At 39.0% G+C, this 24775-nt stretch overlaps 1 protein-coding gene across 1 annotated transcript in view; it reads right to left on the reverse strand.

Annotated features, from left to right (window-relative positions):
• LOC124144757 (collagen alpha-2(IV) chain-like) overlaps positions 1 to 24775 on the reverse strand; it is a 68874-nt gene that overhangs the window by 36693 nt on the left and 7406 nt on the right. Inside the window, exons 2-5 of the mRNA XM_048398681.1 lie at positions 15853 to 15945; positions 10414 to 10548; positions 5197 to 5241; positions 3097 to 3159 (exon numbers count right to left, since the gene is read on the reverse strand). Coding sequence (XP_048254638.1) covers positions 3097 to 3159; positions 5197 to 5241; positions 10414 to 10548; positions 15853 to 15945 — 336 coding nt within the window. The remainder of the gene's footprint in view (positions 1 to 3096; positions 3160 to 5196; positions 5242 to 10413; positions 10549 to 15852; positions 15946 to 24775) is intronic.

Below are 24775 nucleotides of genomic sequence, written 5' to 3' on the forward strand. Positions count from 1 at the left end.
GGATGGAGGGTGGTGGGTAGCCTGGATGGTGACAGCTAAGGGATGGAGGGTGGTGGGTAGCCTGGATGGTGACAGCCAAGGGATGGAGGGTGGTGGGTAGCCTGGATGGTGACAGCCAAGGGATGGAGGGTGGTGGGTAGCCTGGACAGTGACATCCATGGGGTTGTGAGTCGACTGGACAGTGGCAGCTGTGGCATTGTGGTGGAGGGGTAATTGGGTGGTTGGATGGTAGCCATTGACTTGTGTGGTTGGGTTGGTGTTCATATGGAAGTGATAGATGGTGACCTGCCATCAAGTTTGGGGAGGCAGCATGTGGACTGCCCTAGGTTTATCTCCACCAAGTGTTAGAATTCGATGTTGGAACTTGATACTATCGCAGCATCTGACATGCACTGCTTGGGAGGTGTGAGATGCCAGTGTGTTGTTGGGAGTGCATAAAGGGAATCTGTTGATGCAGACTAATTGTTGGAATACCTTCCCGAGTTTGATGAGGACAGGGGTTCATAAATTCTTTGAAAATAAACTATGCTGTTTATCTTGATTTCTTGAACAAATTATATTAGTATTCTACTTAGTGCACAAAAACACAATTAAATGGAAATTCTAACATATCTATGTTGGTTTTATTTCTGTATGAAACTTGAAACTATATTCAGAAAACATATCAATATTTGTATTTCATTGTGTATGTCAATGTTTACAACTTTTCATTATAACTAATCATGTTCATGTCTCGTACTCTGTCCCTTGTGGGTGTTTATGTACAATAAATTTTCTTCAGCTTCTTCTATCAGTTTAATCTAAATAAGATGATGAGTACAGCAACACTTTTAAATTTGGAGCAGCAAATTTTCATGTTATGCTTGATAGCTTTTAAAAATACTGAGATAGCTTGATAAAGAGGTGCCCATCCTGTATCAAGCAGGCCCTGTTTGCACACATGTGGTCAGTGTTTATACTTTATTGTACACCATGTAGCCCTGGCATGGCCATAATAAATATGTCCTGATAGAAACAGGAAAGGCGTGACACTCACCATCAACAGGCTGGTCAACAGACCCATGGTTGTCATGTTTCAAGGAAAATGTTGATGCAATGTAGTGAGGTGTGCATCACATAACAGAATTGTTTTAAACAGTAGAGACTAAAGCAAGGATATGTACTTATCCTTATTCTGTTAATATATTTCCTTTATTCTTGTTGATGCAATGTAGTGAGGTGTGCATCACATAACAGAATTGTTTTAAACAGTAGAGACTAAAGCAAGGATATATACTTATCCTTACCCTGTTAATATATTTCCTATATTCTTCTACATTATTGAAAACATCTCCTGAAAGATATGCCAAAGAGTATTTCAATATTTGATTTAAGTAGTGCATATTTGGTGTGTTTGTGTACATGTAATTTGTAGCTGTCTTTTACTTCACATCTGTTCTTTAATGGCATGTATTGCAACAAATATGATCTTATCTTAGATTCTCAACAAGGAAGAAACAGGATCATTTCCCAACCACATATAACCTTTTCTAAGGTCCAACTTCCACTCATGATCCATATGAGAGAAAGGTGATAGTGATCTAATTATCATCCATCTCTAAATAAATGGCAACCTGGCTCCAGACAGGACAGAATGTCAGTGCTATAAAGCCAGAAATATACCCCACTGGGACTGTTGCCTTTATACTGCTGCAAGAGCAACCAGGCCCATGTGCTGAGAACATTCATCCTATTTACAGTGCAAATCTTGCATTCTTGAAGCCCCAGCTCATGGCATTCTGGGTTTTATGAGTATCTGGTCGGTGATGACATGTCCTCTTCTACCAAGCATAGAAATTTCCCTAGCTCAGCCCACTTCATGGGGGCTGTGTTCCTAAAGTAAACATAGCCCAAACACTAAGTGAGTGAGTGAGTGAGTGAGTGAGTGAGTGAGTTGGGATTAACGCCGCTTTTAACAGTATTCCACTTATATTGCGGTGTGTCAGCTTATTGTGGGAGGAAAGCCCAAAGTGATGCAGGTCTCAGACGTTTACCACTTCGGTGAAACCCACAAGCTCAGGTATGGTGCTGACAAACCTAGAAACATAACTGGGGCGAACCCACAATCATAGCTTTCTGCCATGCCCAAGGGACGAAAGAGTGAATGGTGGTGCCTTAGACGACTGGGCCACCCATGCCCCCAACACAAAGTTAGACACACTGCCACCCAGTATCATTCCCTCCACTGAGCAGAGAGTGTTGCTGAATCCATACACCTCCTGTCTGTCTCATATCAACATGGAGGAACCATGCCCTGGGAAAGACCATCATAAGTAGGATCATAACTTTCATCCCTGGTTCGATTTATTGTTCTGATAATTTATCCCTGAAATAGCAACCCAGAGAATTTATCATCCAATAATATTTAATACACAGGCCAAACCCATCAATCAAATTATATACCTCTAAATTCAAATATGCTAGAGAACAAATGTACTAGCCATGGGCCTTGTTGACAAGTTTGGGATGGCCTTTTCAAAGTATACCAAACTGACTTCATTAAGTACATCAACTTACAGGGTTGTTGATTTGGTGAGCAGGAAAGCATACTCGAGCTACATACCTGTTTCCAGCTGCATCCATCAAATAGCATTGGGACTACAAAAAACATCTACCGTATTCGACATAATAAGCGCCCAGGATGCTCTCAAAATTAGAAATAGGGGGCTCTTATCAGAATATTATTTTGGTGGAAAAAACAGAGTTGAAAGATAAATTTCGTGGTTTATGCTGACAGCCTGAAATGTTTATATTCAACAGATATATTTTTCCAGAATTTAATTGCCCATAATTAAGGGTGCATATAACACACAAGTGCGTATTGTACGTGAATAAATAAGTCTTGTGTACATTGATCAATTGGAAGGGGTGCTAATTGGGATTGTTCACTAGCCAATATATTAGCAAATATCGCCGTGGGCGCTTATTACATCGAATACGGTATTACCACTACGTACCCATTTTCAATTGCATCCATCCAACAGTATGAGGACTATGGACAACATCTATTAACACTATATATATGTAGTGCTTTAAACATGAATGTGAGCTACGTACCTGAGTTCCATTGCAACCATCTAGACCAGAAGCACCACGAGGTCCGGGTGGGCCAGGAAAACCCTAAAAACAAAAGCTAACAATGTCAACAGGAGGTAACTTCAAAATGAGTTGCTTTTGAAAACAAACAAACAAAATAACAAATTCATCATTGAGATATAATGAGGCAATTTTCATTTTTTAACACCTTTCATTCCAACTTAATATCATAAATCATCATAAAAAAAACTCATCTGAAATCCTTTTGTATAGGTTTTCAAGCAGAGTATTCCAAAAGAAAGGTAGTCTAGTCTTGCTGATCTTGCAGATACAGCGGAATTTGAAAAACAAAATTATTTTCATTCATCCTGAAGTCTTGTAGCTACTTGGTGCCTGTTTTGACATTGACGTGTGATTTTGAAACAAAAACTCTATTCATGTAGTTTGAGCAAAAAGTAAATCCCGTAGGGCAGCATGTTCTAGCCACAGCGGAAACCATTTATCAGGCACAAGTTTTGAGCTGTAAGTTAGCACCAAGTGTGTTTTATCAATTCCACAGGTCTGAGAGCTGACATTTATGCCTCATGTGTTTATTGTTATAGCATATCATGCAGCCAGACTTGCTGGGTATATTCTCCTCAGTTCATTCATCTCTCAACATATGCTGAAGCGTAATAAGCAGTAAATATATGTTGTTGGTGGATAGAGAAATAGGATCTGGCTGATACCACCTTAAATGGTAATAATTCCTGTTTCATATTTCTTAAATGCTCTGACAGTTGTCTTGTCAACTTAGTTTTTGCCAAAAACTTGTCATTGAAAGAACAAGACATAATTCCATCCCCCAAGAAGTATTTGGAGTCACACTACTTCAACTCATCAATGAAATCTAAAAACAGTACTTTAACATGATCAAATTGTCACAAAATATCAGTTTGTGACAAATATTTTTCAAATTCCCTAAACAGTGCAACCAATTGACTGACGTCCTTGTCGTCTTGACAGTTAACGAGGCCTACATACAAGCAATACCTTCAAGCTAAGCCATCTTCTGATGCTGTTCTGTTGTGCCCTGTTAGGAACACTCAAAGAACATGTGCATCCAATTTGCCCACAAGGATATGTTTTTTTGTGACTCAACTGAGGCCAAATCTGTATAAATACATCTAGTAAGCCAACATGTTCATTGAACTTGATCACATTTTGTGGTAGAATCTGGTCCATTTTCAGTGTCTGGGTCAATGCACTACAGCAGTAGAGCTGTCTTGGAATGTGAGGACCAGGCTGAAGGGTGTCAGAGAACTAGAAGCATGTGGGAACAGGGCAGGGCAGCTCCGTCATCAAGCACAAAGACCATATTGCCAATAATTACCCTTCTGCAACTACTTCAGTTCACATTACAATGTCACTGAGTCACACAAAGGCTTGGTGTGCATCATCCTGTAGGAGGTTACTTAATATCAAACATTTTCAAACTTTAATCACTATACCCAATATAGTTAATTTCTTGATACTGCTTCTCACGTCTTTTGCTGGCCAATTATGTGATTACTGACAACTACATTATGTTACTAGCCCTAGATCCATTACACTAAAAATCCAAGATTTACAGGTCCAACATATTTGGAATTCATATCAACTTCTTAATTGAAGTTAAATGAATCAGAAATACTGATGGTAATAAAAAAGAGCCTGGAAATTTCCAGATTAATTCAAGAATCCTGTTGTAGAAACTCAAAAATTCTGCTGATTAGACATCACATCCTTTCAAGATAACCTAGTGCTGGCATGAAGGACCCCGTGGTGATCCCCTATTTTAGTGGCAGACTGTGATAAGCAAGATATAACATGTGTCCTGATGCTGGCAGAAGTGCAGTCTACTTACTTAACAATGCTTCTCAATGAAAGCCTTGTATTATCAGTAAAATTGCTTTCCTTATTCTCATGTGAATAGGTCCTACTCTAATACACGTGAAAAAACGAAATCTGCTCAATACATTCAGAAACAAAATATTAAAACTGAAACAAAAACCCTCACACGGATAATAATTTCAATGTCTGGTATTGACAGCTACTTTTCTTCATCCCATGCTTGCTGTATGGGGTGGAGTATATACTTACAGGAATACCGTTGATGCCAGAGAAACCAGGTGACCCCATCTTTCCCTGTGGAGTGAAATAAAACATTTGTTATCAAACAGTGAACCCAAATCATCACATAGTTGGCATACCACGAAGTCCCATCAGTCTTGGTCAGACATGGTCTCTTCCAACAAGCTTATCAAACCATGGATCATGATTTGTTAGAAACTTCAGCAATTCCTTCTATTCTTTTGGCATCTGATGTTTTGCAGGATACAGATATAAGTCACAATGTTTCTTATCTTTCAGCCATAGCTGTCCATCAACAAGCAACCACAGCCTTTATCTACATGTTGTTTTCAGCATGACCACCATGCCTTACTGCCGGTCACTATTTTATTGTAATCCCTGTGATTCTAGAATCCAGATTCTAGGAACCAGTTCAGATAAACAGCATAATGTGATATGATGGAACACACTTCATTGCTAATTCATCTCATACATTAGGGCTGGGACGAGTCCAAATTTACTACCCGGGTACCCACACCCCTATTACCCGACCCGACCCGGGTACCCGCTGTTGGTGTCAAAGAGATAGGTACAAAATGTCCGATTTGGTAATAGTTTGACAGTAGCCCTGGCACAATGTAGTTAGATACACATGTAAAACTATGTGGTCATGCAAACACTGAAGTTGACTGAAGTTTTAGCTTTGTTATAAAGTCAGAAGGAACGTGTCCACAGTCATGAAGAAATGCGAACATTAGAGCCTGTGTAACCATGTAGTTATATAGTAAATTTGTGCGATGAAACAACCTCGGGTCTGGATAGTCCTGTGGGTACCCGGGTCCTACTCAGGACCCACTCGACCCGAGTACCCGAGTTACCCGTCCCAGCTCTATCATACATACTTCAAAAGGAAGAAATAAAACATTTATAATTTTGTCATTAAATGTGGGGAAATTACAAAGATCAAGGGGAAGGTACCATGTGATGCTACTGGACAAAGTCCAAGTTATTGATCTCTTTCCTAACGGTAGATACCAACAAGAAAAATTCATGTCAGTTTTCTCAGTCTGTAGAAACTTGCTGAATGGGGTCATATCACTGGAATACATCATGTGTTTTTGATGTAAGCCTAACTGGGGAAACTTAGTACACCCTGCAAGTCAGAGCACCATGATCCCAGAAGATAAGTTTGAAATGAGGGATAGAGGGGGTTGTTCAGCTAGAGCTACTGATTTGGCAAAATTCCATACAGTAAATGGCTGTCTAGGAGCTTTGTTTACTCTTTATTTTACAACAGATGAACCACTCTCTTTGTCTATAGTCTACACACATTGCCCACTCAACAGCTGCAGGGCTGTTCAGATGGAGGGGCAAAATGGGAGATGGCCAAAGTTATCAAATTCTATTTCATTTATGAATCCTTGGGTATATTTTACATTAGTCCTTTCTATGGAGATATTTACAGGTTTATGTATATATATATGAAAAAGTTATGCTATCCTAAATGTTTTAAATCTTCAGAGTATAATCATTTGACTGAATATAAATATCCAGCTGACATCTTCCTAATTGTCTGAATGGGAGAGTCAAAGAGTACCGGTAAGTGCGATAGAATTAACCTCCTAGTAGGTTCTTTGACCAAATCGTGGATATTACAGTTATTAAAATACATCTAGTGAAGAAAACATTATTTTGCAATTGGGAAAACTCATCATCTGACTAATTCATTTCAATGTTTACAGTCATTATTTATTAAGTGAGTGAGTGAGTATGGTTTTACGCCGCTTTTAGTAATATTCCAGCAATATCACTGCGGGGGACACCAGAAATGGGCTTCACACAATCTACCCATGTCGGGAATCGAACCTAGGTCTTTGGCGTGACGAGCGAACGCTTTTACCACTAGGCTCCCCAACCGCCCCTCATTTATTGGAAGCAGTAATTTTATATGTAATGGTTAATCGACTTATTTAACTTCTAATACCATAAGTACAGAAAAACAAAATTTCATGATAATTTTAAAACTCCTATCAACACCTTGATCATGGATAACCTGTTTCAACTTTACTGTTACCATTTGATCACATCACAGAATGCCATGTCAGACTCTCGAGGTCAGTGAATGGCCACACTGGCATTTCCTAGAGGTACTGGGTGAGTCAGTGGGGGTTCTCTCATGTCTGCAGTGCAAGGGCACGGAAGGCACCAATGGTCCTAGAGACCAGACATCTCTACTCCAAAGAGTCAAAGCCAGAACTATAGCCAGAACATCACTGTCTGTAGAAGTGGAGGTGGTTACACCATTAGGCTTTAATACTTAGATGCTTGGGGAAAGAAAGACACAATACATGAGGTACTGCTCCTAGAGTCTTGGCAACAAATTATCATCAATTTATTTCAACCGATGAAAATCCTTTTATTCCATCCCTACAAAGTGTCTCATGAACAAACATTTTTGCATCAAAACCCTGCTTTTTCTATTACCTATAATTATTCTTCAAAATAAAAATGATTTAAGGCAACATGAAGCCAATCTGAGGCTGTCTGTACCTAGATGTTCCCATACTAAAGGCGACATGAAGCCAATCTGAGGCTGTCTGTACCTAGCTGTTCCCTACTAAAGGCAACATGAAGACAATCTGAGGCTATCTGTACCTAGCTGTTCCCTACTAAAGGCAACATGAAGCCAATCTGAGGCTGTCTGTACCTAGCTGTTCCCTACTAAAGGCAACATGAAGACAATCTGAGGCTGTCTGTACCTAGCTGTTCCCTACTAAAGGTGACATGAAGCCAATCTGAGGCTGTCTGTACCTAGCTGTTCCCTACTAAAGGCGACATGAAGACAATCTGAGGCTGTCTGTACCTAGCTGTTCTCTACTAAAGGCAACATGAAGCCAATCTGAGGCTGTCTGTACCTAGCTGTTCCCATACTAAAGGCAACATGAAGCCAATCTGAGGCTGTCTGTACCTAGCTGTTCTCTACTAAAGGCAACATGAAGCCAATCTGAGGCTGTCTGTACCTAGCTGTTCCCTACTAAAGGTGACATGAAGCCAATCTGAGGCTGTCTGTACCTAGCTGTTCCCATACTAAAGGCGACATGAAGCCAATCTGAGGCTGTCTGTACCTAGCTGTTCCCTACTAAAGGCAACATGAAGACAATCTGAGGCTATCTGTACCTAGCTGTTCCCTACTAAAGGCAACATGAAGCCAATCTGAGGCTGTCTGTACCTAGCTGTTCCCATACTAAAGGCAACATGAAGCCAATCTGAGGCTGTCTGTACCTAGCTGTTCCCTACTAAAGGTGACATGAAGCCAATCTGAGGCTGTCTGTACCTAGCTGTTCCCTACTAAAGGTGACATGAAGCCAATCTGAGGCTGTCTGTACCTAGCTGTTCCCTACTAAAGGCGACATGAAGACAATCTGAGGCTGTCTGTACCTAGCTGTTCTCTACTAAAGGCAACATGAAGCAAATTTGAGGCTGTCTGTACCTAGCTGTTCCCTACTAAAGGTGACATGAAGACAATCTGAGGCTGTCTGTACCTAGCTGTTCCCTACTAAAGGTGACATGAAGACAATCTGAGGCTGTCTGTACCTGGCTGTTCCCTACCAAAGGTGACATGAAGCCAATCTTAGGCTGTCTGTACCTAGCTGTTCTCTACTAAAGGCAACATGAAGCCAATCTGAGGCTGTCTGTACCTATAGCTGTTCCCTACTAATGGTGACATGAAGCCAATCTGAGGCTGTCTGTACCTAGCTGTTCCCCACTAAAGGCGACATGAAGCCAGTCTAGTCCTGTACTATACTGGTGTTCCAAGACAAAGTCGTGGGTGGTGCCCTGGGATGTAGGTCAGAGGTATATATAATCCTGTAGAGGAATATATCAGGTGCTGCCAGTCCTCATACTGTGGTTCCAGTCCTGGCTAAACCATCCACCACTTCCCTGGCTCTGCTCTCTTTAGTTTATGTATTCTGGTGGGGAAGGATCTTAAGAAACGCTCATTGCCTGGTCTTAAATTACTGTAATGTATATAACATCAAATTAAAATCTGGATTTTACATCTCAGTAATGTATACACTTTTGAGACAGTACATTAAGACCACATCTAGAGATATTTCAATCCAATTTTAGCCGTCTACATGGTAGAAATCATAAAATTCAATTGCTGAAATGCTTATGATGTGAATTTCTCTGCAGCCAGATGTCCTTTATCTCTGCTTGTAGACACAATTAACTCTAAAAATGTGTTTCTATAAGCATGCAAAAACTCTATTTGCCTGTGAATGAAAAGTTTGCTCCAGATATGGATTCTTGAAAAATTTCAAAATTGAATCAGAAAATACTTCAGTTAAACACCACTTTTAATCCAACACAGATTAATACAAGAGAAATAAAACACAAAACTGCCAAGTCCAAACTTCATCATTCACAAAACATTTCCTTCGAAATAGGCAAATCAGTTTACAATAGTGTAGTATACATATTTACACAACAAGATTATTACTGTAACAAATAGCAAATGGGTACAGGGGTTGCTATGGTAACAGAAGGACAGTATTCCAGAGAAGCGGCAGTATGTTCCATGGAATGCTGACATATAGTCAGTGAGGTTGTCAGGCTGTCTGCGTACAGCACTCAGCAGCCCTACAGATGAATTATTCTTCACTGGTCGGAGACTCTTGGGAGATAAATACTCTTTTTTTTAAAGAAAATTAACCCACTAAACATTACTTTATTTTGCCGCATGGTCTATTTTGCCTTTTGTTTTTCCATGATTGCAATTAATTATAACCGACACAATATCATAATATTCCTGTGTTTAAAATTCTGATTATTAGCAAAATTTAACTTTATTGAAGCATCTATAAAAATTGCAAAGACACTGAATTTCTGGATCTGTATGTAATGTCTTCTTTAAAAACAATTTTCTAAAAGGTTAAAACAATTTATGCACTGACTCAATACATAATGTCGCAAGACATTGGAATAATTCATTCTCTTGACAAAACAAATATATGAAAGAATTCTGTCAGACTGAAAAACTGCATGTTAGAGCACTAACATAATTTTAAAAGTGTAATTTTGTGTAGGCAAATGATGCACACACGCTCCACAAGAGTCAAAAGAACCTGACCACACAATCCCTATTTTAGCCGACACTTTGGACAAGCATGAGGTATAGAGGACCTTTTCTGAAACTCTTCTTTCAACTGTTTAAGACCATTACATCTGAAGGACTTCACTTACCCGGGCTCCCTTTTCTCCAAGTGGGCCGTTGGGGCCAATGTCGCCTTTCATTCCCTTGGGTCCAGGAAGGCCTTCGGGTCCAGGGAAGCCTTGGTTACCCTGGGGACCAGATGGTCCAATGGCTCCCGGTGCACCCTGCAATCAAGTAGAGAAATGTAAGTATTTCAAGTCAACATACATACGAACCTTCAGTCAAACCTAGAATTGCTAGTCTAGTAAAGGCTTCATAGATATGATAGTAAAGTTGATCATAGAAATGCTAGTCTAGTAAAGGCTTTATAGATATGATACCAGCTGTTGGAAAGAAAAGAAGGTGAGCTTATCCTGCCACAACAGTTGCACCCATCACAAACACATGCAAAGGCAAGTTTAATTAGTCACAGTGACATTTATACTTTTATCATTGCAATATTCTCCCAAACTTCCTTCCCCAAAGAAATTGAATACAAATATGATTCATGATTACAAGGCTTTATTTCCTTTCTGCAACAATACAAGGTTATTAAAGAATTTCTATGTTACTGTGGATACATACAAGAATAACAATGTACATAAATCATAGTTAGCTATTTCCTCTGCCACCAGCTCATGGGAAGGGGCATAAATGTACAGTGTTTCCTGTCTGTGGTTATAACAAGAAACGGCAAGGCAAGACAATATCCGGTCTGTGTGAGTTATCATAGGAAATACCATCAGTCATATCACACAGCAACAAATCCCTCTGACATATCTATGACTAATCTTACCATTGGTGCCATTAAAGAGACACATTGCCTTTATTAAATCTCAGTGACTTGTTCAAATATTAACATAGCAAGTGAGTTGAAAGTTATGAGCGTCCTAACTGTAGGACCAGGTTCTGGTCTCAGTGTTGGTAAGTCTTTTAAATACATGTTCTGATACTTCAGACAGGGTTGTTAGTAAATGTTGCATATCTTTGAAATTCTTTTAACATTATGTTCTGTTTTTCTCATCAGGCCAAATTTGCCTCAAGCACCACCAGACAGGTCACCTGGTACAAGTCCCAGGGAATTACAATTAAACAGTCAAGTCTGATTTGACATTAATCAAGTTAATGAAGACAAATTAAGCCGTAGAGGTTACTCAACAGCTGTTTTGTATCTCTATTTTTGTTGTGGGTCATCTGGGTGGATCTGTTACACACTGTGCTTCACAGAAGAGACGGACCAGCAGAGTTGATGATGGAGAAAATCCTCAAAGCATCTGATGCCTGATAGACAGTGGCTCAGAGAAACAGGGCAATTGGAGACGATGATTGTAAAGTGCTATACAGGCCTGGTCAGGAGGTAATGTGTATTGAGGATCACCACAAGAATTGGGTGTGAGATAAACACATGCTTCAGTTCTGGCACAGGACATCAAAGCTTCAGGTTGGTGTTTGGAGAACTTTTTAGGGCATATGAATAATCAGGTCTTACTATGATTCATATAAGGACATTATCAATTTGTTAAGCCTTGGAATACTTGTAAAAGGATATTTTACAGTTTTAGATCTAATAAATTGAAATCAAAGGATTCGATTTTCAACATCAATGAAAGATTCTCATGACAATGTTGAGAACCAGTGAAACATGATGTTAACCTCCAAGCAAATAACAAAGGACTTAATTTCAAGAAACACTTAAATTAAGAATGTGATCTTAAGAAAACAATAAATATGGGAGCCAATGAACGATAGGGGAATGAATTAAATTTAGGAATAGATGAGAGAGTTAAACTGAGGCAGTGAACTTATTTAGACTCAATCTAAGGTCACATCTTAACAAGGGAAAAAAGGCTGGTGTTTCCTGGCATGGTAAGGACAGAAGTTAGTGCACGGGGGTGAAAGAAATTAATGATAACCAACTTGTAGCCTCTAAGCTATTACACATAATTTGAAGTTACAAAAGATACACCAAAACAAGTCAGGCATTCAGTTGATAGTCACGGTGACTTCCAACGTTCTAAAACTCTGGCAACATCAATACCCTTGCAGTTTTGTGGGGGCTTTACTTTGATTTCACTTCTTTGGCTTCAGAACAATGGACTCTGGTGCTGAGCCAGGGCCTGATACCTTGATGTGTGGAAGAGAGACATTGGAGTTCCTTATTCGTTTTACTACAGTCAGCACTATTCCAAAATATATCATTGGCTATCATAGCCACTAATCAAGTGGATGTTGTGGCTGGGGGGGGGGGGGGGGTCTAGAGGTTTGTGTAAAATTAAGACATTAATTTGCATGACACATAACATGGCACTGCAATAACTAGTCCATTAGAAGCACTTCAGGTACTGAAGCCTAGATGTCTGTATTCAACCAAAATGAAGAATTGCACAAATCAACGTTTTTATGACGACTCTGAGAGGTCACAAGATGGCATTACTCAGCGGGAATTCTTAGACCAACATTAGCATGTGCATCAGTCAATCATCAGTGCATTCTTCAGCATGCAAGAAAGAATACTTCTGCAATTGTGTTCAAATGTTTGGACCAGAAGGAATCTTTTGGATATTATCATATGACACTGAAATATTAGGTTTATCTGAAAAGGTTAGAAGAAGAAGAAGAAGAAGAAGAAGAAGATTTTTCTTTGCCTGAACATTTTGTGAATGAAATTGGTGATAATGTTTGCAAAAGGCTCTGGTGGATTTAAAAGTATTCTTAGAGATATCGTGTGCATAGCCAAGGTGGGTGATGAATATAGTTCCTGTCTCAGGTCTTTGTACAGAGGGCATTGTAACAGGAAGTGTTCCTCATGAATCCATTTGTTCAGACAGGGCAGGAATATCTAAAATAGTATATTCTAGTAAAGCTACTCTAACTAGTCTGACTCATGGGGCCTCCTCACCATTAGTGGCATATTTATATGTGTTGCTGTGAGGATGTGTGGTATCCCTGCCTAAACACTGTCATGTGGCTTGGCTAGGGAGGGAGCTGATGTTTGGCGATTACTGTGTTTATTCTGTTCTCGCTCCCCCTGGGTAATTACTGCCCACATCTCTCAAGGCAGGGGATGGTTCACCTGGCTTCAAGACAAGCAGAAACCCTCAGTATGTTGAAGAGTGTGTGAGTGAGTGAGTGAGATGGTTTCGCCCTGCTTTCAGCAATACACTCTGAATATTCAAGTAAGATGGCAAGGGACTCCAGAAATGGGCTTTACACATTGTACCCATCTGGGGAATCAAATCCAGGCCTTCAATGTGATGAGCTTTAACAGCTACCCCACCCAAAATAAGAAGCATCCTGTAAAATCTGGGCAGCAGAATTAATTCATTCCATTTACAAGATGCAGCCTGTGTGCAAGCTGTGCAGCAAAGTTTATGTCCTTCTTTCAGCAAGACACTGAAGAAGCAGCAGCAGTTAAACATCACCAAGAGCAACTGCACATCCATCCTTCTTTCAGAAGGGTAGTAACAGGTGGTGAGGGGCACAGATGTGGAGAGAGAGAGAGAGAGAGAGAGAGAGAGAGAGAGAGGGGGGAGGGAGAAAGAGAGAGAGGGAGGGAGGGAGAGAGGGAGAGAGAGGGAGAGAGAGAGAGAGAGAGAGAGAGGGAGGGAGGGAGGGAGAAAGAGAGAGTGAGGGAGGGAGGGAGAGAGGGAGAGAGAGGGAGAGAGAGGGAGGGAGGGAGGGAGAGAGACAGAGAGAGAAAGAGAGAGAGAGTTTTGTTGTGTTAGTGAACATTTATTGCGTTGCTATTTGCACCAATATTTCCAAAGCCTTAATCTATATTATTTGTGTTACATTCACTGATAAACAAGTGTGAGTAATGTTTAGCTTCTGAAATTTATATCATTCAGGATCTTCAAGTAATTCTCTCCATCAATCAAAAAGACTGCATTAAGGCATGTTCAGATCTCTGTGTCTCAAAATGAATGCTTAAGTCAAGTGTTGTTTCCAAGGATGTTTTTTTCTTCTGGATATGGGTGCAGTTTTCTGTGCAGCATGGGAGAAGATTACTGAGAAGTTCCCCTGTGTTCTTGCCCTCTGATAAAGATGCTGAAAAGGGGAGGCTGTATCTACTGAGCAGCTGCTGGGCGCATCGTCTCACATGACATGCTGAATGCCCTCCATCTTGTCCAATATTTTCATAGGTCAGATCTTTGAAATCAGTGCCCATAAATCAAGTTTCGATATCAGCCATTACGGATGGTATGTTAATCACAGCCTACATCAAAGATGGGCCTTGATGAACACCAAAAGTAGCAACAGAAATTTTTTTTTACTTCAATTTCATACAAACTTCCGTTCTAAATATTAAGGAAAAGTCATTGAAACAAAGATAATTCCTCAGAAATGTCACCATCTTGTTCCTCTTACCAGGGAATATATCTGCCACCTTTTCTGTAAAAGTGCCTAAATGATTCCAGGCAGCAATATTTTTTGCCAACTGTTTGTTTTCCTTCAATTGCCAGGCTTATTTGTACCTTCGATTACAAATTGTTCACTTCATTTTCTATTACAACACTTTTGACCCTAATTAGGTGAATTTGTTGACAAAGGATTAAAAAAACTTACAGCATTCTTAGGATTATAAACAACTTGACATTTTGAACAAGGCACATATCTTGTTACCAACATATTTCTTTACATTCATGCTTTTCACCACAATCCTCTCACAGTGAATCAAGTACCAGCAACCATCTGTATATGTAATGAAAGTGAAAGCCCTTGAGGCCTTTTGCTTCAAATTTGTAACACAGTAACTTCTTATCTGGTTGTCTTTGCCATCAGTAAGGCTGTACCAGAATCTGTGCATAATGAATGAAAGGCCAAGCCAAGAAATACTTTCTGGGGGGTTTATTCTCTGTGCTGGGAGGGAAGAATAACATATGTCTTCAGGTTTGGACTTGATATTAATTACCTTAAAACTCATGAAATAAAATGTATTCAGCATAAAAACAAAAAAGTTCTATGATTAATAATTCCACTCAAACAAAGCATTTTTGAAATTTTGGACTCAAAGGTGAAACAATGAAAGCAGTCCTTCGTCAACAAAGTATTTTGATCTGGCTTTAGTGTATTTTATTCATGAAAATAGCAGCATTCCAATAGAAAAGCCTTCCATTGGAGCGCATTTACCATATTCGACATAAGCGCCCAGGGCACTCTCAAAATTAGAAATAGGGGGCTCTTATTAGAACATCATTTTTCGTGACAAAACCAGACCTGAAATATCGTCAATTTCTGACAGCCTGAAATGTTTATGTACGGCAGATAAATTTTTCCAGAATTAAATTGCCCATAATTAAGAAAGCATATGACACATGAGTGCGTATTATACACGAATAGATAAGTCTTGTGTACATTGATCAATCTGAAGGGGTGCTAAATGAGATTGTTCACTAGCCAATATATTAGCAAATATTGCCGTGGGTGCTTATTAGAGCGGGGCACTTATTATGTCAAATACGGTAACTTAATGTCAATAAGCTACTCACCCTGGAGCCTTTTTCTCCTATACATCTGCAGTTTCCTCCAGTTTGGCATCCAGCTCCACATCGTTTGGGATCGACATCACCTCTTGCTCTTTGCTGAAACAACCAATACACCAAGTTTAGTCAACAGTTACATACTACATTCACTGGGTGCTAAATAGAGTAAGGTATTGGTCACACTGCAGCATTCAAAGCAGTGCTCCATTCATTCAATATAGTGTGCTCAATTATATTCTTTGAACATGCATCCTTTTTTAGTAATCCACAAGGCAAAGGAAATCATATCTATTTCAAAGGTTGTTGTTTTTTAAATTTAAGCAAACAGACTCTTCCGCAGGAGAGACGTTTGTGAAAAAAATCCCAAGCAGTATTTTCTATAAGTAGTTAAAGAAGCATCTGCACAAATATGTCTCCTGAATTCAGTTTGTTTCATAACTTTCAACTCATCTGGTTGGTTCTGCTGAAGTCACCAATAACAAACAAGGCACAAACCAATGGACAGTCACAGCAAAGACATTCCTAACCCACTTTTTGTCTGCTAGCTCAAATTTTACAATACTTATCAATCTATCGGTTAATGATCAACCAAGTACACAGAGAGAATGCCACGATTTCACAAAGTGTCTTTACCTATACTAAAAAAAAGAGCACCAGATAGTAGAGTATATAGTTCCTTGAACAATAAATATTATTTCAATTGAGTCTTTATGTCCTCAAGAAGAAAAATCTTCACTTCTTAAATGACATTGTGTTGATTCTGTTATGTTTGACTAACCAATACCTACAACCCAACAAGCACCTGTTTCCCATGGACGCCTACAATCTATAAGGTTTAGTGTGTACAGAACACAGGAGTCAGGTAAAAAACATCCTGTTTAATGAATTGTTACATTGAAGGGCTCTTAGGTGCATCACAGATTAATGACTGCTCATCATTTGTTTGCAAACAGCGTAATATGTACACTCAGTGCTGGGAATCAAATCTGGGAGGGTAAACATGTCTTAATTATGACTGGCAAGTTATGACAAGACCAAGAGGATTTTAGAAGAGTGTTTGTACAACATCCACATTTTTAGGAAAGATGGAGAAGAAGGTGGAGGCATACAGCTCACAGTAGATGAACCCTCAATTTTAGAAAATACATAATTTTGACAAAAACAAGCAACTACATTCTCCAGTGACATCTAGACTTGCTTCATTTAGGGCCATAGCACTACAGTTAGGGTTAGGCAGTAGGGAAAATAATATGGTTCAGATACTGTAAGAATGACTAAGCTGACACGTGCCCCCAACACACAAACATTGCAACTACATCACTGGGCAAAGACTATAAGGGATGTTCAGCAATATTCCACCTATATGCATCTTCCCCAGGCAAGAGAGTTAACTGACTGTAAAAGTCCAGTTTCCGCCCTTGTCAAACTAGGCTGGAATTTCTGGTCTCAATAGAAGAGCCAGCAGTGGCTATTACAAGTTATGTCCCTTCTATGTCCCTCCTATCGACCAATCAGATTCCTCTTCTCATTTCACTTTCATTTACTTCATTGTCATAAGAAGGGACTAAATTATATCTGTGACTGTCATTGTGTTCATAATAATAACCACAGGTTTATCAGGATAATAGTCAGCCTTATTAGGCTGACATGACATAGCTGGACTATTAACTGTGGTGTTAAACACACGCTATCTCCATATTTTTTAATTTTTTATTGATAACTAAAATACTTTCAGAAAAGAAAGAAATTGAATATTTGAATGTTCTTATTCACAATAATGACGAATGCATTACAACGTAAGGTAACAGACCCTGCCATGGTATTGGCACCTTGACATTTCACACACAACCTACACAGTGGTAAGTAGGAAATCATCACGGATAAGATCCGCCTACATTACATTGTTCAACCTTTTGTTACCCGGTGCTGATAACCCAGCTGGAGAAAAACCTTTTACTCATCGGCCTACATAGCATAACCTCCCACAAATAATAACACAAATGTTGGCCACAAGAAATCGTGACCACAGCATTCCACTGTTTGGCTGAGGCTAATGGAACATTCATCCTCAAACTGTTCTGTGTTTAAATATGACAAAAACTAAAATCTTAAGCTATTTTTAAATAGAAAGTGCAAATACCTCGGTTAGATGGTAAATGACGCCACACACACGTTATCAAGGTGAGTATACATAGCCTCATCAGAACCACAAACAGTTGCTTGTTTTGTTTCAAATTTGAACCACGGGCTTAGTTTAAAGGCTAACATGAAACTAAATGATGTGTATTGAAAAAAATTGAAATTATGTAAGAGAAAATATTACTTCAGTTGTAGATCAATATTGTATTATTTTTACTTTTTTAAATAACCATAAAACGTGCAATCTGAATGTACTACATAATTCAAAACAAACCTATGATAAAAATTGACACAAAATCAAATCCCAATTAAATGACATAAAGTCATTTCTTCAGTACTGAGTATTTATTTTATTTATTCTATTTTTTTCTGAGTGAAATGACAACATTAAAAGTGAAAATATTATGAACCAATATAAATTAACAATAAAACGAACATATTCAAATTATGTCTGAATTAATTTACAACACGTATATGTCAGTGATTTTGTGGCTGCATGTACTAGTCTGGATTTATACCGGTTTTATAGTTCTTTGCCACTGAGATACCATGCCACAGTTTAACATGGCTACCCCACTCAGACACCTTATACTGACTCCGAGCCGACCAGTCCTTCGGTTATCCCCTTAATCATGTTAATGCCGAGCGCCAGTCAGAGTAACACCACCACAATCTTTTAAAGTTTTTTGGTGTGATGTTGACAGGATTGAATCACCCAAGAAAACTCTCGGAGTGACAATACTTTTGATGTAATACCACAGATATAATTAGCAAAACGTCAACCTCAATAACAATCTTGAATGGCTCCCTAGCATGCCTAGTTACATGTTCAGAACAATATAAACTCTTTTCCCATGAAGTGTACAAATATGTTTTCCCTTAAAGAATAACAAGCAATAGAAAGGGCTGCGTGTGGATGGTAAAAGTAAATTTCCACCACCTACACGCAATAAAAGAGGCGATATTTGCTGAGGAAGTTGAAATGCTAGACGGGTGACATGGATAGTCTGTTCCACTTTTGATATATTACTCATGTGCCTCCTCCCACCCCCTGATGTGTGGGCTGACAGGCAAGTACTGAACCCCCCCCCCCCCCCCCCCCCCACCCCCAATCAACACACACCTCCCCTTGTTTAACCACTGACACAGGTAGATCAGCAGTAAAGCACAATTAATATCAATCCATCACACACCAAGGCCGACAGGTTTTCTCCCTCTCCAAATCAACTTCTATTAAAGGTAAATGGAGGTATTGATATTCCTCAACCTTCACATTATATATGCATGTAGACAGTCCCATTCAACCATTTCCATGCAGCTTTAGCATGTATATGTATTGACTCTGACCCCCTCGAATGTGCATCTATATTCATATTGCTCCCCATTCCTCATAGCTACGTCCCCTACAAAATGCATCTACCCCTCCTCGGTTCATGTACCTACATGACTCCCCTCTAATGAGCACATGTTGTATAGACTCTCCCACTCACAATATCTAATATCTGATCAGCAAACATAACTCCCCCTCCCTTCCCTCCAAGTGCATTTATTTGCACATCAGCTAACATCCCCCCCCCCCTCTCTTCCTCCAAGTGCACCTATTTGCACATCACCCCCCTCCACAAATCTCGCCCTACTTCAACTTCATCTCCTGTAGCTTGGCAGCCACTGACTCACTAAGGATGTGTTGCTAGTCATTTTATCAAAGTTTAGATGTGCAGAACAGGTGAGCCTGTTTTTAAGCTGACACTGTTGTCACTAGAAAGTCAATTCTGCTGCAGCGTAGGTGGAATGTAAATAACTTAATGCTGTAAAGCAGTTTTTCAGCTGTTTCCTGTTTAACAACGACAGTTAAATGTCTCCAGTCAGCAAATTGTGCATATATTTCAATATCATGACTTTGAATTGTCTTAATGGGCAGATGATTTGTACTTAATCATTAAATTTAAAACCAAACAAATAGTATGAATTGAATTATCACAAGTAAGTCAATCATTACACTTGAAGCTTCAATTTTTTTTCCAATATGGAAATTTGAAAGAATGCAGAGGCATCTTATCATCCTGAGCCACTGCAATATCATGATGTAATGTGATTTGTTTGCTTGTTTGTTTGTTGTTTAACGCCGCACTCATTAATATTCCAGCTATATGATGGCGATCTGTAATTAATCCAGTGTGGACCAGCCAATCCTGAGCTTGACGTCATGATCATCGATCCACGCAATTGGGATGCGAATCCAGTGATTGACATCATGAGCATTGAGTCACGCAATTGGGATGCGAATCCAGTGATTGACATCATGAGCATTGAGTCACGCAATTGGGATGCAAATCCAGTGATTGACGTCATGAGCATCGATCCACTCAATTGGGATACGAATCCAGTGATTGACGTCATGAGCATCAATCCACGCAGTTGGGCCACAAATCCAGTGATTGACGTCATGAGCAACGATCCACGCAATTGGGATACGAATCAAGTGATTGACGTCATGAACATCGATCCTCGCATGCATCAACTAAGTCAGCGAGCTTGACCACTGATGTTCTGTGAACGATGATGCAGTTAAAAGCAACAAGAACTTGACTGAAAGTTTTAAAAACAGCTGATCCACCACCTTCAGTTTCCTAATTGACATTAAACTGAATTTCCTTCCTACATTTATAAAAAAGGACATATCTTATAGACGTTTAGATACAACGTTAAATCTTTACTACAACTATAGTGAATAAAAATGACATGTAATATCTCTATATATACAATGTGTGTAATGTCTAGAATTATATTTATTACCATATGTAGATGGTTTGTACCCTGCTCTACGAGGGTGGTCTGTACAATAAATTCTTCATTCTTCATTCTTGACCTCAAAGAAGCAGTGATCATGTTTATTTATTTCAAGTCAAGTGGAAATTTCTCATGATGTCTTCCAGTTGTTCTTTATTACACAGAGCATCACATTATCCAACGTAATGTATATATCCTTGTGAACAATTAAACAGCAGTTCAGGCACTGCAGTGTTATTGGGTTCACAGAAGGTCATGCTTGCACTGAACTGAGGACTATGAAATGAGATCCCCAAAACATGGCCAAGATCACTGAGACATCATTGCTACTTCACAGATCATAAAGTAGTCATAAAGAAATCAACACATGAGTTTACAGCACATGTAGCCCTTTGACAGGGCTAGGAGATGCAGGGAGACTGACAAGTATGTAATTATACAGAAGGTGGAGCATACACATGTCATCAATACTGATGGCTGGCAGTACTGTGTACAAAATGTCTCGTCCAACATACAAGATACAAGATTTTATTGCGCCAACATTCCCAGTAGAAACATCAACATCATCTTCACCTGAGCTTACAGTACTTACGGTAATTAAACATGTATGCACTCACAAGACATCCTTAGATGTTTAGTTACTTTTTCTAAAAATTCAGGACGTTGGGGTAGCCTCATGGTGAAAGCATTCACACATCGTGCCGAAGAATCGGTTTGATTTGTGAAACCCGTTTCTAGTGTACCCTATTTACTTACTCACAAATAATATTCCAATTGAGAATGAGAAACGTTATCTCGATTCCATTCAATTTTATGACATTGTCATATCAAAAGTTTCAAAGCTACACATGAGATTATCTTTAAAAGTAAATCTTTTTATGTTCTTTGAACTGATTGGCTATGTTCATAGTGCTTAGTTTGGAGGTCAACTATTCTAGTCAAGTGGTGAAAAGGTTCATTTCTGACAGTATTACTATAATTTGATTTAATATGGTAAGCTAATCCAAATGATCTTGGAGCCTGGAAGAAATAACAATCTTTGCCAAGCTGCTTCACATCAAGAGAACGTAACCCAATTTAAGATAATTAACCTTGTGATGATATGACATATGGTGGCAATAGGTGAACCAGGGAAATATGTGAGCTTATCAGATTGTGTCATGTCTGGCTTGTTCTAGTTGTCAGAGAGCTATGTCGGGAGAGTTCCTGTTCTGCCAGTTGAAATTGAAGATGTATAGACCAAGATGAAGGATCAGACACAAGAATGATCAGCAGGAACACGGAGGAGAGGGAGCAACTTCTCCAACACTCAGGGCATTTCTGTCTACAGGAATAGAAATTCAAAACATCAACCCCAGTGAATAATAAGTCTCGTCCATCGGGAGTAAGGGGAATAATAGGGATAAAAATTATACGAATGGACCGCTGATAATCAGTGATGACACCAGGTGTTTGTGAAAAGGGTAAGTGTGTCTACTTGCAGATCCTGCTAGATGTCCAAACCCAGGTTCCATGACAGTTGAACAGCTAATTCAGAACAAAAGAATATTTTCTTTATCAACACCTCACATACTTTCATTGTTCAAGTTCCTTCAGAAAGGAGATGACGTTCAAGAGTTTCTCCAATTGAATCGAAGATATATATCTACCCCGGTATATAATTCACAGAGGAATGGATATATCAGCAAAGTTTGCTCATGAACAAAATCAAACACAGGCCATTAATATTTCCAGAACTGCTGCAACTGAACTGACAAATACCTAAGGAAGAGAATTGATGGACGTCAACTTCTTTATATTAAAGAACACGACGTTTCAGAGTATATGCTTACTCCTTCATCATTCACCTCATGATACTGAAGTTGACATCCATAATTTCTCTTCCTTATGTGTATCACTTCTAAATGCCTTTCAAAGCCTTAACCAACACCTTACAGCTACAATCTCACAGGCTTGGTTCATCATAGACTAACATATATTCTCTGAAATGAACATATCGTACAGAAAAAACAGTTGTTCAGTAATCTTAATAAAAATATAATTAAAAGGGAGCCCAGTGATTCTCTTCATTTTCTGATACTGCAGTAATCTAGACTTGCCAAACATCATAGACTTGCATGGGCTGTAGTTGATATATTTGTATCAGGGTCTGTAAGACAGACTAGGTTCATCACAACAAATCAGTTTTATCCAGCCAAGCATAACCTGTGCACTCCTAAATGTTCCTTAATGCTAACGGCCTTAGTTTTCTTGGCAAGAGAACACTTCTGGAAGGTCAATGTAGTGTTGTGGATATTTTTTTGACATTTAGATATATCTTGTAAAAGTGGATGATAAAGAAATTGAAACAGTTTTCCCATGACATTTTCAGATACTCCCCTAATGAAAATACAAAGAAGGAAGAGGCGGACAGCCATGCATAGATCGATGTGATAAATTATGAGAAATGAGAATAACATTTCTGAACTTTTAACCATGGTGATCTGGACAAACTGAAGTCAGTTCCCGTATTCACCAGGTGAAATACACTATCAGCAATCCTGATATATACACCTTTCACACCTATTTTTGAGAACGGCTTCTTAGACAATGGGAGTTTTTAAGGGTCCTTGACTGCAGCATTGCAATGTTGAATGACTCATAACAGATTGTATCTGTCTGTATACAACCGCTCTTGAAGCATTTTCTGGGTAACTGAAAATAACGCCCACCGCCATGATGGTGAATCTTGTCAATTCTTATTATATTCATGGGTTGCTTAAGACAAACTCTTCACGGTTGACATTAACTAAGTCAACACCAATGTTCGTCCTGACATTCTTCTGTGTGGTGCAATCACCAGGTAACCAGGCAAAATCTCTGAGCCCCCAGGTGTGTCAATGGAGCATGGTTGAATGAACAGAAGAGGACTGCACTTGTGATCAGTGAGCTCCAACAATGGGACATGTATGTGATACCTGCCATTTCTGAAGATAATACTCAGGGGTAGGATGATACAACAATTTTTCTATCCATAGCGTATCAAGATACCTTGTTCACGATCCAATACATGTCCAATAAGCATATGCGCTTATCTGTGGCGCTCAAGCCTTTTGTTTTATAGACAGAATTGCCAAATACCTGGCACACTGACGATTTACTTGGATGAAAATATTTAGGTTTTCACTACTAATTTTCACTGCTAATTAGTGTTTGGTGTTTCAGCGAAAAAATATCATAACCCCCTTCCCATACCCCACCCCCCAAGGATCATCAAATGGTGAGAAACAAAACAATTAAGACAAAAAGTGAGCAGGGCTCACTAATACCCCTGAGTTCAACTCCAAAATATTTCTAAGTCAAACATGAAAAAAGTAATATTTCTTAGAAAATCAAAATATTGAAAAGAAACTTCGCACTGCACCCTCCTATTGGTATGGAAACTGTAACCCCAATTGGAAAAGAATCCATGATGTATGGTAGTTTTCAAGTCACAGATCACATAAATGTTGAAGTACTTTTTTTATAAGCTCACAACTTGAAAAACATCATATTTTTTCAGAAAATATGCATTTAAAAATCAAGTATGGAATCTGTTCCCTAAATCTGAAAAGAATCCATGCAGTAGTTTTCAAGTTATAGGTCGCACAAATGTTAAGAAAATCCAAATATTGAAATCAAACTTTGCACTGCACCTCTCTTAAAGGCATAAAAAGTGTTCACCAAGTTTGAAAAGAATCTATGCAGCAGTTTTTAACTTTTGGGTCTCACACATAAATGTCCTCAGAAGGACGAACAGACGGAATTCCTTAGTATAACGATAAACTCCCGCCCATTTAGGTCGGGGGTATAATAAAGTTTTACAAATTACCATATTCAATGAAGCATTACATAAGCCAAGTTTTGATGTCAGTGGTCTACTAAAGGAATAACTTATTGTCACTTGCTAAAGAATTGGTCTTGATAACGCTGACACTTCTGACTATTTGACAGTTGTCAGGGCATTGACCCTTCCATATCT

This window comes from Haliotis rufescens, unplaced genomic scaffold (assembly GCF_023055435.1).
Source record: "Haliotis rufescens isolate VD_foot unplaced genomic scaffold, xgHalRufe1.0.p SCAF_180, whole genome shotgun sequence".
NCBI classification, from domain to species: domain Eukaryota; kingdom Metazoa; phylum Mollusca; class Gastropoda; order Lepetellida; family Haliotidae; genus Haliotis; species Haliotis rufescens.